Source organism: Dunckerocampus dactyliophorus, chromosome 21 (genome assembly GCF_027744805.1).
Source record: "Dunckerocampus dactyliophorus isolate RoL2022-P2 chromosome 21, RoL_Ddac_1.1, whole genome shotgun sequence".
NCBI lineage: Eukaryota > Metazoa > Chordata > Actinopteri > Syngnathiformes > Syngnathidae > Dunckerocampus > Dunckerocampus dactyliophorus.
The window spans coordinates 16,392,971-16,408,304 of NC_072839.1; the positions used below are offsets into that span (position 1 = coordinate 16,392,971).

At 46.9% G+C, this 15,334-nt stretch overlaps 1 protein-coding gene across 1 annotated transcript; it reads left to right on the top strand.

Annotated features, from left to right (window-relative positions):
* Positions 1–3,776: 3,776 nt before the first annotated feature.
* Positions 3,777–15,230, top strand: csrnp1b (cysteine-serine-rich nuclear protein 1b). The gene is made up of 5 exons (XM_054764919.1): positions 3,777–4,008; positions 9,907–10,108; positions 11,905–12,164; positions 12,241–12,537; positions 12,627–15,230. The coding sequence occupies exons 2-5, from the start codon at positions 9,925–9,927 to the stop codon at positions 13,587–13,589; spliced, it is 1,704 nt and encodes a 567-aa protein (XP_054620894.1). The 5' UTR covers positions 3,777–4,008; positions 9,907–9,924; the 3' UTR covers positions 13,590–15,230.
* The last annotated feature ends 104 nt before the right edge of the window (positions 15,231–15,334 follow it).

Sequence of the window (15,334 nt, forward strand, 5' to 3'; positions counted from 1 at the left end):
TTTTACGACGCCTCGGACGTGTCGTAAAAGGCTAAGACGGGCGCAGCGTGACGGCGTGCTTTCATTGTCCGCAGATGGAAAGCATTGAAGGCCATTATTGTGTCGTCTTGAACTCTTTGGCACACTTTTAAAGAGAGCGGGGGCCTTAATGTATGCAAGCCTGTCCACATCTCCCTTCCCCCTCGTCTCCACACTCCTGTTCTTAGAAGGCAGGCTAAACATGTGCCAGTCTTCCCTGGAACTTCTTCCTTGTTTATAAAAAACCCTCAGCTGACAGCTGACTTCAGAGAGCAACATGAAACGAGCGCCAGTTCCACGGACTGAGACACTTCCTGTTTATCTGTGGAGGATTTGGCGAAGGACACCTCATCAAACGGAAAGAAATAAAAATCAAGCAATGCCCAGAAGTCACGGCAGGAATGTCCAACTGTGCCCGCTGTAATTAACAGAAGTCACCTGCATGTCTGACGGCAACGTGTTCGTGATTACCTTTGGCCAAGAGGGCATCGGAGGTGCATGTGACCGCTGCTGCTGCCGCTGATCATGTGACTGAGGCTCCATTGTTGTGTCTTAAAGAGCGTCAGGGAAGCTGGACGGGTGGAGTCTGTCTGGACGCGCAGACTGAGCGGCTCTCGCCTTGGACATAGCAAACAAGTAGAGGGAAGCATCAAACCCTAAAAAAAACACCAAACAAGGCTGTCCTGTTTGCCCAGAGGCATTTCAGTAAAATCACTTATCTTTGCTTCCATTTCTATGCCAGGATATTAGTCCTGGAGAAAAATGAACCGTTTAACACAACCATAACATTCTTCCTGTGTGCTTGGTGAATAATGAGACAACAAGCTACAGTAGATGCTGGCAAATTTGCACATTTTTGGTAAAAAAAAAAAGATGATGGTGAGTCCTTACTGGAGTTACAACATGCAAGCAGTGTGGATTATGTAGATGCAGCTTACAGAGACACTTTAGCCTGATGACCAGGCTATGGTTTTAACATTATTAGAGCCTTCTAGACATGAAATAACACCCCTATAGTCATCTTTACACTCCTATTACCCAAGATAGTAGACATAATCAGAGAAAATAAGACTTGTCCTGCCAACACAAGTCGTTGAATGCGACTTCTGAATGCCTTATACTTGTATTTTACTTCATTTAGCCATTTTTGTGCTTGCTTCATTTAGGCATGTAATATGCAATATTTGCTTCAATAAGCATTTTTCGCACCCATAATGGGCCATATTCAACCACAAAACTGCACTATTTATTAATATAGTTCTAAAAAACGACGACAGCGTGAAACCGTGAAATTTGAAGCACAAAGAGGCGGGTTATTACTGTACAAGCTTATCAGTCCATACACTGTATGGGTTTAGAATTTCTGCATTTATGTAAGTCGTCCATCTTCGCTGGATACACCATTATGATTTTTGTTTCTGTGGTGTCGTGAAGCAGCCCCTCATATTGCAAATGATTGTTTAGGTTAATGGTTACTCTTCATGGATTTATTGGTGTCAGACTTGAAGCCGGATTTGGTTCTTGGTTGCCTTGGGGAGGTGAGGGGTCGGGGTGGGGGGGACTTGGTCCTGGGTGGGGTCGCTCATAATTGGGGCCCTAAAGCTCATCATCAAGTACGTGAGAAAAGGCTGCCATTAGCTGGAGACAATTAGCACAAGTCTATGTACGCAGCACCTGTATTGACTTTGGCGGGACCCTCTGCTGCGTGTGCTGCGTTCAGGTCCCACTGAGAATGAAAGAAAAGCGAGGCTACTGCATTTGTAAACACGCACGAAGCTCAGCACAGGAGTGCAGGGTGTGTGTTTGTGTTTCTGGAGAACAGTGTGACACACATTCCCGTACATGACTCGGGACTGACTGAGGTCGCCAACGCAGAACAAGACCTTAATAAACGATTCTGAGCTTGATGGGAATGAAGCAAGTGCTTCCTGTGATGCGTCAGTGCCGCTGCTGAGCTGCATTGCAACATCAAATTCCTCACAGAAATTCTTCAAAGTTCACGCAAGTTTAAACCTCAGCTACCTTACCAGCAGCATAGCACAATGAAATGTTGTTTTATAGCACATTACTGCTAAGTACCCTTCTTTATTTACTTCTTCTTAGTAACTTTTGCTCTGTGCCTGTTTCACGTGAACCCCATCAATTCTGCCTAGCAACAAGAGGCCAGGCAAACACGTCAGGTGACCAGGAACAAGAACCTAAACAATTGTATTCATCAACGCCTTCTAGCTTGATTAACGAGCACAGCAATGGCTTTTTAAAGTCCAAAAAAATTAAAAAACACACTACAGTAATCCTTTACATGCAATTGCCGCTGACTGGACTTCAAATAACTCAATGACTCAATCCGGTCCCTAGTTTTGCTCTGCTTATTGATCAATGAAAGGTAATCCATGCGTTAAAGCTTTAAATTCAAGCTGAATGTCTACATGTCAATCAACTGCTGATTTATTTACTGATTTATTTCAAATAAATGGTGGTGCCGTATGATGTAAAGACAAAATATTAAAAATACCATACACCAATGGACTTAAATGTAGTTTACAAACAACGTTGACGTTTTCAACATTAAAAAAGATGGTTACATTTACAGTAGCAGTCATATATTTGGACGTACTGACACACGAGGGGTGTCACGAGACACTCAGTTCACAAGGCAAGACGATACACGAGATTGGGCCTATGAAACTTTAAAATTAACAACACAATGAAAAAAAATAAAAAATGATGACAATCTATTGCAATCTACAAATGTAATTCTACTATGTTGCACTTTTCTGCACTCTGTGTGCATGCTAGGGGCCCCGCCTCCACCCACTGAGGCAAAGAGACTGTATGACTGTCAAAAGGGCTCATTCCGTTCATGCCGTTGTTCTATGGAACAAATGCGCCAAGATGGTGAACTCTCTTCCTGCCTGTTTGGAGGTAAATAGACACGCATGCACATGGCGATATATTGAAACCAGCAAAATGATCCAGTTCGTTTTCACTTCATGTGCGATTCATTCATTCATTTATTAGCGTCCACAAGACATTTTTTTTTTCTGAACAAGAAATCTTGTCACATTTTAATCTTGCGAGATCTTGTGACGCGTATTACTCGCTGCTTTCAATCAGGTGTGTCCAAACGCTTGACTGGTAACGTTTTCACAAAATTCCCCAAAATATACGTAAAAATAATAAAAAGATACATAAATAGAAAAAGTAAATACAAATATCATAAATGTATAATATATATTTGTAATATATTAAAATAATAAAATTGTAAAAAAATGAAAAAATATACAAATATCAAAGTTGCCATGGTTTGATTTGGTAATGTACTGTATATGTTTTTACAAAATGTAAAAATATATACATACAAATAGTAAAATGCGCATGAATATATTTACATTTCATAATCTAATTAATATATAAGATATTTTTAGCATGTCCTAAAATAATCAAACATGATATCAAATGATGATATAAAATATGAAAATGACCATACTTTGTTTTCCAGTAATTGCCCTATGTGTAAAAGTGTGTCCACCTCTGCACTTGTGTTGTGTGTCACTGAGTTACCTGACATTGTTGTCACTTCTTTTTTCCTGCAAACTGCGTCCAGTCACGCAGCAGGATGATGATGATGATGATGATGATGATGATGATGACGATGAGGATGGAGGAGGAGGAGGCTAGACGAGGGCGGGCAGCTAGGAAGGCAAGAAGGCAGGAAGCAGCAGCGTGGGCCGCCTCCTCTCGCATGTGTCACCGCCTGCGTCACGTCACACGCCGGGAGGGAGTTTTCCACTGACGACAAAAAAGCCAAAGCGCTCTTCGCTGAGCTCCAGACAAGAAGCGTCTCTGCTGCCGCGAGCAGGCACACAATAGCGGCCACAGCTTGGCGGAGCACAGCGCGGGGATCCCTTCCTATTTATTCTTTTTCTTTGGATTAACGCCATCACTGCCCACGGACACTTTACCACTCATGGTGATCGGACACTGCTGGTGAGTCGCCTTAAAATTCACAAATTGACTGACTTAGTTCGTTTTGAAAGCTTTCTTTGTGTTTTAAGTCGCCACGGCGATGAGGCTGACTTAACGTACATATGTCATACATGTTTATGGAATCGCTCGATACATGTCGATATATAAGAGTCGATAGGGCTTTTCTGGCAAGTTTGTGTGCTTGTTTTATTGGCACACCGGCTGCGCTTTTGTGTTCTATGCTGCGCCTCCAGCTGACATGTCAGCTAGCAGAAAGCATCCATTTAAACACTATTATCATCATCATAGTAGTAGAGTAGTATTGTTCATGTTTTTATTACGCCGTGTTTTGAATCAGCCATTATTGCTCTGCATGTTGGCAACTCTCATTTTGATGATATTGAAAGGCCAGGCGTGTTTTAAATGTTAAATGTATTGTAGTTTGGCGCTGCTGATACTGGTGATAGTGGTTTTACTGGTGATGGTGGAGATAAAGATGATTATGCTGACATTCAACACACTGCGTGGCGGACTTGAAAGCGTCTCTAGCGCGACCTCACCCGGTTCTTTTTTGGAATGATGTTGAGTGCAATGAGGAGAATGATCCTTTGTTTACTGACACAGCTTCCGCATCTCATTTCTTCTCGTTATATTGAAATCCCAGCACTCTCCCCTTTCACGTCCCTCTTATTCTTCCCCTCACATTTTCATGGATTCATTTCTCAGACTGACACATGATAAGCGAGATGACCACTTCCTGTGCAGCGTGTGTGTGAGGGGATGTCAGGTTGCTTTGCTTCATGTTGGTGAGGCAGGATGCCCCCGCTCCTTTGTACTGGCGGTGGGGAGGGAGGTCCTGAAAACAGCAGCAGCCAGCTTCCATCTGCTTTGTCCCGCCACGACCTCTGAACCTTTCAGGACCTCCACCACCACCACCACCCATCCTCCACTGCAAACTTGGAAAGATGCACGAGCCAGTCTGCAGATTAGGTGCACGTGCTCGCTAATTCCCAGTCAGGTGTTGTGTCCAGCTTTGCAAGTGCACTCGCTGTCCTCAGTGTCGGACTTTCCGAGCGGGAAAAAAGCACATCTGGCTTAGATTGAGCGTCTCCCCGCTGCCAGAGTGGAATTCCTGCGGCCTGGAGACATGACATTATTTATTTGTTTTGTACAATCCTCCCTCTCCTTTCTGGAAAGCCGTGCCACGGCCCCAGAGCCAGGGAACAGAATGTTTCTCTGGCTCCGCTGGGAACATAAAGCCCGGGGAAAACAGGAATCACAGCCGAGCGAGGAGGAATTCATCCTCCTGTCACCTTGATGGCTTTCGTCAATCTGCCTGGTGACGAAGCAGGAAGTGAGAGGTGCGGCGCCCTGAGGCCTGGAGTCACCACCTGCCCTGACACGCACACACACACACACACACACACACACACACACACACACACACTCGTGAGAAGATCATGATCATATTTTAGGAGCAGTCAGTCATGTAAACCAGGGGTGGCCAAACTTTTTCTCCTGAGAGACACATATAGAAATGGTTATTCTTCATCTTTTAATTCATGAAATGCCCCAAAATCAAACCTATATATTCTAAGCCATTCAATAAATCACACTTTTGAGGGCTTTAACGTCCTCAAACTGACCATAAAAAGCTGCAAAAACATCAAAATGACAAAAAAGCACTTCATCCTTTGATGCCTGCTGGACGAAGTGCTAGTGAGTTACAGTGAGGTTTTGCATGATGTCATGGTGACGGTCAGGCCGTCTTTTAAGTCTTTTTGTGCGACTTCGGAAGCATAGTTTGTGGCTATACAGACAAAATGGACAGATTGGTGGATATTTGAATGAGTTTATGCAAAATAGAAAAAACACCATTTAACCCCACTGTGAGCTATATCAGCACTAGTAAGTTAAAGCGTCTCTGCCAGACCACGACTTCATGAAGTACCAGCCTTCCACTCAAATACAGCCAGTACATCTTAAAGGTACTACTATTACATCAGGCTGTAAGTGGCATCAGTCAAAAACAGCGTCATGAAAAGAAAGAAAAGAATACAGTGGCACTGGAGTAGAAGCGGCATTTAGCTGTACTTGTGTTGGAGCTATCATCACAGTGAGTGTCAAAAGAGAAGAAGACAAAGCAATGTTTACACCAACAAGGACACAAACTGAAACAAGTCACATTTTTGAAGTACATGGATCCAATAAAACCTTAGTTGTTGAATAAATGTTAGAATGATGTTAAAGAAGACACTTTTAATATGTGATGATGCCTATCAGACAGCTGGATTTTTACAGCAAAACTTCATTTTTATATTTACAGAAGAATGAAAATCGGGTGAAAATCATACATGTGCATTTAGTTAGTCAGTGGCTGACGCAGTAGCTATAATCTCCACGCTAGACATAATTAGTGTCCTAATGAAACACTGCTGTCTAACATGGCACATTTGTCAGGAATTATAGCTGCACATGTTCCCCAAGATTAGACAGTATTTTGCAACAAAACGTATGCTCCATATCATCCAATTTCCGAAAACTGATGTAAACGCATCATAGATTGATTTATGTAGCGCCTTTTTACAAGGTACCCAAAGCGCCTCACAGTGATCCATTCACTCCTCAGTCACACACTGGTGGTGGTAATCCACATCTGTAGCCACAGCTGCTCTGGGGTAGACTGACGGGAACGTGGCCTCTCCGACCACACCAGACATTCATTGACACTCATACACCAGTGTGGGCAGCACAAGGTGGGTAAAGTGTCTTGCCCAGGGACAGTTAGTGGGTGGAGCGAGTGACGATCGAGCCGCCAACCTTCCGGCCGACCTGCTCTACCTCCTTAGCCGCTGCCGCCACGCTCTTGGTGGCGCTTGCTGCTAAAGGGCAGGCCGAGGCAGCACCAAGAGGACAAAGTCAGCTGTCTAGTTGGTGTTTGTGGAGCATTCCCTTCTCAAGGATGAGCAAGCTCTTTGGAAAAGTCCAAGGGAATGATGTTTGTCGTGTCAGTGCTGAGGTCACGCTCGTGTCGGGGTAATCGGGCAGTGTGTAGCTCTCCTGGAGACACACCTTCTGGCTTGGAGATTTATCTTGGCGAGAGTGACACCAAGCAGACTGGACGGACGCTTCCCTTTTTATCCTGGTGGAATGACAGTCATGCATAATTTAGCGGCACTTTCAAAGACGCCACGGCGCCGCTCCGGCTCGGCTCTCCCGTCGCATCCCAGTCCAGGCTCTGGCACCTTTTTAGTATTATTCCCCCCCCCCACCACCACCACCACCAAAGACGTCACAACAGCCTTGTTGTCTTCTTCCCTTCGCTTCACAAACTGGGATTAACCTCTGGCCATTGTTTCTGCCCGTTGAGCAGGATTAACAAATCAATGTGTCAGGTAGGCTGCAGTCAGGAGACAATGACCCACTTCTGACACCACCTCTCTGCCTGCTCCCCCCCCCTCCGGCCGGCTCGCTGCAGCTTTTAATTAAAAAGACTTTGCTTAGCTGGCGCTCTGCACTCCCAGGAGGACGCCTTGCCGCTTTGTTTGCTTTTTTTTATTTATTTGTGTGAAAAGTCATGCACGGGCACAAATGCAGGGTTTTGTAGCAAGGTGGTCTTTGTCGGAGGGACAAGGTGATTCATTCACTACGTGAGCACCAAGGGGACGTGATAAAGCGTCCACATGGTCGGATAAGCTGTGCAAAGGTGTCTTCTTCTTTATCCTCGTCAAAGGGAGGACTGTCCTTGTTTTTTTTTTTTTTTTTTTTACATAATTGCTCCGTGTTGCGGCCTGAGGCCTCCCACCCCCCGCCTCTCCCACCACTGGAGTGCTGACACTTGCATAACAGCCCGATAAGACAGAGGCGGCATGCAGGTCGCACTCCTCTTCCAAGTCACGCGGACCATCTCTGCCTGGGCTTAGCTGGCTGCTAACGCTAACTAGCCGTTCAGCACTGCTGCTTCCGTCTTAATAGCCGACACGCTGCAGAACCTGCACACCACTTCTCCAGTGCAATTATCCTGATATGATAGATCTCACAAGATTAAAACGTGACAAGATTTCTCGTTGTTTTGTGGGCACTAGGCCTGTGATGGTGATAAATAAATGAATGAGTCACACAATAAAGGAAAATGAAGTGGATCATCAATACATTACACTCGCAGTGCACGTCATGCTGGCGGTGAGCGTGCGATTGAAAAGACACATGAGGCCACGTTTAAGGAGATAAACAGCATTCTCCCCTCAAGAGCTTTCACAAGGATTGAGTGCTGAAGCAGCAGTCCTCCTCCCAGGATGCGTCTTCACTGGGAAGGTCATGTGAGCGTGTTCCACGCGGGACAAGATGGGGACTTGTCCCTCACGTGGCACCGCCGGAATGTTGGACAGCGTGGAAGATTCCACCTTCTGTCCCTAATCGATGCTTCAGCTGGCCTTGATGGGATTTGGGAGCGGGGTGAAGGGGGTCCATCTTTGTTGACTTATGCAAATGGGCTGTGATTGATTACTTCCTGTGGCTGAGTGGCTCTCGGTGGTGCTGGTGCTCTCACATGCAGCTTGTATCGATGAGGAGCACCATGCGTGCAACGCCTTGCTGTCTGCTAGTGGGAAGCACGGAAGCGAAGTATTTCATGGTTTCAGCCTTTCATTTACACGTTTTTTAGATTTTTTTTTAAACAAGACAAGCGAACCACTGGTTTATGAAAACGATGACATCACGGACCCGTTGCCATCACTTGACCAGAAGTGAGCTTTGACGACAAGCCAACACAATATTCCAACTGGCAGGCCTCGCCCCTGTCGACGTTCTCCTGACATTTGTCTTATAGAGTCACACCTCGTTTATGGCAGTTAGTTGGTTCCAGACTCCACCGCAGTAAGTGAATTTCTGTGGAGTAGGATTCAATATTAATAAATGGAATATTTTGGTAGCTATGGCATCAAAAACCTGTTTATGATCTTCTAAATACACATCTTTAATGTTATTAGAACCCTCAAGGCATGAAATAGCATCCCTATAGTCACCTTTACATTTGTATTACCCGATATAGTAGATATAATATGAGAAAATAAGACATATTAGACATCAATAAGATAACGGAGACCCGCACATTAGCAGTTCCTTGTTGTACTTCCTTGCAGCTTTAAACGGATTTACGCTCATATTAGCCAATACAGTAGACAGAATAAGAGTAAATAAGCCAAGTAGAGCATAAACAAGACTTCTGATCGAGCAGTGCCACAGTAAATGTGTTCCCCAGGGAAACTTTGTGAGGAGTTTAGTGCCTGTCTCACCGAAAAATGACACCTAGTTGGCCAATGTAGAATCCAGTATGACATTCACACTTACAATGCTTCTTCTGCCTTGTATTCGTATTGTAGTTCATTTAGACACTGTAATGCTTGAAAATGCTTCATTTAGGCCAGTGTTTCCCAAATAGTGGGGCTTGTGTGCTTCTCTGCTCTCCATTTGGTTGCATTTTGCTGCTTTCAGTTTCAAGTTCAGCACGGATAAATAAATAGCGATGATTAGTTTCTCAATAGTTTTTCAAATCGCGTGAAAACACGTGTGTTCCTTAGTGGGGGCATGACAGAAAATAATCGAGAACCACTGATTTAGGCCAGGAATAAGTACAATTTGCTTCAGGATTCATATTTTTATTTTTCCACTAATAATGGGCCGTGTTCAACCACGAAACGGTGATTGTTCATTTATCAATTCTCAATACGAAGGAACTAAAATCGGACCCCAAAATGACTCGCAGGAGTAATTCCACTTTGTGATAAGTCTAGGAAGACGATGGACTTGCCTTATGCACACGTGTTCTTAATCTCACTTAAAAATGTGCGAGATGAAGGACATGGATTTGCAACAAATTTGAAGCAAGTATTCATGAACCTTCTGTGGTCTTTCCTGCAGATCATCCACGCCAGCGCCATGACCGGGCTTCTCAAGAGGAAGTTTGAGGAGGTGGACGAGGACCCGTGCTACTCGTCGCCCTCGCCCTCCTCCCTCTCGTCGGCCTGCTCCGCCTGGGACTCGGAGGGCGAGAGCTGCTACTCGGACACCCTGGATTCCACTCCCAGCAACCCCGGCTCCCCGGCAACCACACATTTCACCAGTGAGTTGAAGTTAGCTGCGGGGAAAAGAATGTTTGTGTTCCCTGCCGCCGAGGCTTTTAGAAATAAAGCCGCAGAATGCTGAAGGAATTCCCATCCTTTCATTTCAGCCATAAATTCCTCTTGAATTTCCGGTATTAAAGGGATGAATCCCATCATGCTTAGGGGCGTCCATCCAGTGGCCATTTGAGGACAAGCCGGGGGGGTCAGAGGGGCAAACAGTTGCGAGGCTTCCAGGATGGCGAGGGGCCGGGAGCCAGGAAGAGCAGCGTGGCCGCCTGCCAAGCGCTTGAGAACACACGGAGCGTTGTGCTAAGGCCGGGCATCCAGCCAGCACAGGTGCTGAAAGAGGCCGGGCGTGGGATCTGCAGGCTGGGGGTGGGGGTGGGGGCAGGGCAGCAGATTGCTTAGACTCTTAGAAGCTGGAAGATGTCTCGGTCTGTGAGAAGGCGCTAATGATTGGGAATAAATAGTAGTCAAGTGCATCCATTCCGTTGTTTCCAAGCAGGTTTTTCCCACCACAGAATGAAAGCTAATGATCAGCACATGTGCTCTGTGGTCATGTGTTTCCATTATGAAGAAGGGCGAGGGAGGGGGGCACACCGGGTCCAGCGCTGTGCTGAGGAAAAACGCTCCTGCTTTCAGAACAAGGCTGGAAAAGGGTGAAGGAAGTGGAAGACTTGTTTGAGCCAACATGTGCTTCCACTTTTGTTGCAGCAGACTCTGGATTCTTTTCACAGAAAAAGACCTCTGACCTCAGCCTGTCTGTCACTGCACTCTTTGGGAGCTTGCTTTCTTTTTTTTATCACTCCCTAGCCTGAAGTATGTCTTCACTATTTCAGGTAAAGGTGAGGTCATCTTTCATTGGCTGCTTGAGCTTTGCTGAAGGAGGACAAAGAATCTATGGAGACCTCGAAGGCGCTCTTCAGTTAAATTGATGGGAAATGTCGCCCTCTAGCGGCCACCAAAGGCAGTGCAAGTAGCACAGTAAAGCACAGTTTGTGTTGTCAAAGGTACTTTTTGGCAGACTTTTTGAGGGTAGCTATCGCGATGGGAGGGTGCCAAAGGGGCGGGGCTAGACACAGTGCAGTCTACTGATTGGTCCAAACACAACCTTCCATTCTGAACACAGAAAATGTGTTTGTGATTTGCAATTTTTGGTTTGAAAATACTTTTTACTTACTTTTTTTTTTTTTTTTTTTTTTTTTTTAAATCTCCAAAAGTGGCCGCACGGTGGCCAACACAGTAACAGCTTGGAGATCGGGAAGACCTGGGTTCGATTCTCCCCTGGGCATTTCTGTGTGGAGTTTGCATGTTCTCCCCGTGTGCGCGTGGGTTTTCTCCGGGTACTCCGGTTTCCTCCCACATTCCAAAAACATGCCGGTGAGGTTAATTGGCGACTCTAAATTGTCCATAGGTATGAATGTGAGTGTGAATGGTTGTTTGTCTATATGTGCCCTGTGATTGGCTGGCGACCAGTCCAGGGTGTACCCCGCCTGTCGCCCCAAGTCAGCTGGGATAGGCTCCAGCATGCCCCCGCGACCCTAATGAGGAAGAAGCGGTATAGAAAATGGATGGATGGATGGATGGATCTCCAAAAGTAGGCAAATCCAGTGTTCTTGTTCCTTCAGAGATGCAAATACGTTTTGTCCACATGATGCAACCTTTGGGTCTTACACGACTTGAAATGTGTATAATAAGCGTTGGATGTCACGATTACTAGCAGACTATGGAAGAGAAGCATGATGAAACGTGGGAATGTACGGTTTAATAAGTGTTCCATCTCCCGCCTTCACAGCGACCTCCATTCTCAAGAAGTCCAAGAGAGCACGGCGCAGCAATGTGACCTTTGACCAGGTGACGGTCTTCTTCTTCCCGCGGTGCCAGGGCTTCACCAGCGTGCCCAGCCGAGGGGGGTGCACTCTGGGCATGACGCCGCGGCACAGCGCGCTGCGCACGTACACGCTCGCCGAGTTTGCGGTGGAGCAGCGGCTGCTACGCCGAGAGAAAGTCCTCGACAGGCTGCGGGAGGAGAAGCTGGAGGCTCTCAAGCTGAAGGTGAGCGTGCGGAGAAAAACAAAAAAGTGACTTGAAGTCGTTTCACTTTCTGACGGAATTTCGGCGTCCCCCACAGCTCACAAAAAACGGAACCCAGGACAGCGAAGAGGCGGAGCGGCTGACAGTGGACGACATTCCTGAGCAGGACATCGACGTGAGCGGCGCCAACCTGGAGGAGGGCTCCTTCCTCCAGCCGTACCCGTCAAGGCGGCGCTACGCTCTGCTCAAAGCGGCCGGTGTCAAGAAGATCGACAAGGAGGAGAAGAGGCAGCTGCACGACCTGAGGATCTCCAGGGAAAACTGTGGCTGCGACTGCCAAGGCTTCTGCGAGCCGGAAACGTGCGGCTGCAGCCTGGCCGGCATCAAGTGTCAGGTGAGAGCCGGGTAACGTCCGCCGTAAATCACAGCTGGGGGCTTCTGTTCCGCGTATCTGACTCAGCGTCTGGGTTCTGCTTCTCACAGATGGACCATTCGTCTTTCCCGTGCGGCTGCACCAAGGACGGCTGCGGGAACACGGAAGGTCGCATCGAGTTCAACTCCACCCGTGTCCAGACGCATTACATCCACACCATCATGAAGCTGGAGCTGGAGAAGAGGCTGGAGGAGCAGTCCAGCACCGACGAGGAGGAAGTTAGCCGCACCGCCGCCACCAGCGACGCCCCGCCGTTCCAGACCAAGCACCACTCCGCGCCGTCCTTTCCCTTCAGCCCCGAGCTGGCGTCCGCCGGTGACAACAGCTGCAGCAGCGACATGACGGACTTGTCGGACTCTTCGGCGCAGAGCGAGGACTCTGAGGCCGGGCGGAGCCCGTGCGAGCGCCGCACCCCGCTGGACGTGGACGAGAAAGGCCTGAGCCGCATTCTCAGTTTTACCGAGAGCAGTGGCGACGGCGGGGAAAAGGACGCCCAGGACGCTTCCCAGCGGGCGTCGGCGGAAACGTTCAGCAGCTTCAGCATGGCAGACTTCGCCGACGAGAACGACAACGTCGACGTGGCGCTGTTGGACGAGCACACGGACAATCGAGCCGCCTCGGAACTCCTGGACGAGAACGCCAACCAGGGGAACGGGCTGTTCCACGGCAGCGTGCCACACACGCCCTCGCCCACCGTGGACCGCTCGGCCAGCTACAACATGGACCTGAGCCTGTCGTCCGAGTCGGACCTGGAGTTCTTTGACGGCTTCCCCTGCTTGGGGTCCAGCTCGCTCTACAACTCCCTCAAGGAGTACGAGCACATGGACAACTTTTTCCACTTTCAGCTGCCCAGCTACCCCAGCCTCCCGCCCGCCGCCGACCCCGGCACCTGCCTCCTGGAGTCCCTCATCGGCCTTTCTGAATCCGTCCCGGAACCCCCCACCACTTTTACGGACAATCAGATGTTGGAGGAAGCCATGAAGTTGTCTGTGATGGAGTCTGTGAAGGTTTGATGGCTCGGGACCTTGTAGATGTCAACGTTTTGGGGGAAGCTGTGACATCCTCCTTGCCTGAAGTCCAAACTTGCCTTGTGAGTGTGAGATGGCAGCTAGTGACCTCGCTGTCCGTTCTAAAACCAAACCAAGAAGCCGCAGAGGAAGAGGAGGCCCGGTGGTCTGAATGTGCACCTCAGGGATCATTTTTCTAGCTTTTGGAGGCGACAGCGAGCGCTGAGCAATGCTGTGATGGTCTTTGCCTTCCCTTTCTCTCCCCATCCTTTGTGTCCTTGGCCATGCTGAATCCTCAAGCTAGTGGACTCTGCCGGTCCCAAGAGGCTCACATGGTACAAAATTCCCGCTAAGTCAGCACTTTATCTGAAGTCAAAGGCGTGCGTTTGGTGGATTCAGCGGTTTATTTATCAGCTCAGAGCATTACAAGCTGTTTACTTTTGTTATTCTAAGTTATTTCCTGGAGGACTTTAATTTATTTCTGCCTACTTTCACTCAACAAGCACTGTGGTTTCATTTATTTACGCCTTCAAGTGCAATCCTGCTTTCCAGATCCCGTTTAGGAAGGTATTTAATATCTATACAGTCCATTTAACTTATTATCTCATGAGTTATTTAACAGTACCCATGTTGGCAATAATACAAGAAAAAGAGCGGGAGGGCCGTGCTGAATTGACTGGATGTGCCTGCCAATCAGGGAAGCCCCGCCCACCGAGGGGACGGCGTGCTCTCAGTGCTTCCCGTGGAAAAACTGTGGAATCTCCCTCAAAAAGTCACTGAAACTAAATGATGGGCTTTGTTGTATTTCTGCCTGGATGACGGAAGCATAGAGAGAAATGACACTAATATTTTCTAACTAATTTATGTAGAATTCTAATCAATCACTGACAAATTGAATATTTTATTAAGCAAAAAAGGAGTCATTTTCAATCGGGGACAACGTTTATAATATATGAACTATACAGACGTTTATGGAAGTTAACATTGTGAAGTATTTTCGAGAAGGTGCCGCTCAAAAGATGAATTTGATTGTATTCCGATTTTTCTTCGGAAAGTCTGTGACTGGTGTTACAGTGTGTTTAGCAATTTCAAATGTTTTTTGTGAATAGAAACTGCATATATTATACAGTTTTGATCACACTCTCACAAGCTGAAGATGAAGAGTTGCCTGCTCGTGTGGGCTAGGGGGCGCTAGAGAGTGGCTGTACATATCTCGGCAGCCTTCGAGGATCCTTCCATGCATGCAGGTCCTGCTTGTTCAAACATTCTTTGTAGACTGCAAAATTGCCACAAAGTGCACATTGGATTTGATTTTGATTTTTTGCCTTGTTTCCCCCCTGCTTCTTTGAACTTTGAAATCCATGCAGAGTTCTTCTCTTGTACAAAACATCAAACAGTGAGTGTTTATCGGTGTAAAGTATTTACAGTACTGCTTTTTTCTACATTTCAAAAATGTGTCTTACTTTTCTTTTGGCTTGTTTTGCCTTTTTGTGTTGTACATATTTCAGCTTGAACGGTCCTGCAGAGCAAACAAAGCTGCTTTTTTTTCATACTCTCACTTTAAGCTGCTGTTCAACAACAGTCTCTTTCCATCAAAGCCATTTTGACAACCTGTCCCTCCATATAATAAAACATTTTGTAAACTGACGATTGACTGCTGGCCTTTATTTACTCCACAAAATAAGTATTTTACATCCCTGCGACCCTCAACAAGAGGGAAATATCAGCTCCATGACGCCATTCCAGGTTGC

What these genes read in the sequence shown, in the direction of transcription:
- csrnp1b (XM_054764919.1), top strand. Translation starts at nt 9,925, where the DNA reads ATGACCGGGCTTCTCAAGAGGAAGTTTGAGGAGGTGGACGAGGACCCG. An exon ending in GGCAACCACACATTTCACCA is followed by an intron (nt 10,109 to 11,904) that starts GTGAGTTGAAGT and finishes CCGCCTTCACAG; the next exon opens with CGACCTCCATTCTCAAGAAG. An exon ending in TGGCCGGCATCAAGTGTCAG is followed by an intron (nt 12,538 to 12,626) that starts GTGAGAGCCGGG and finishes TGCTTCTCACAG; the next exon opens with ATGGACCATTCGTCTTTCCC.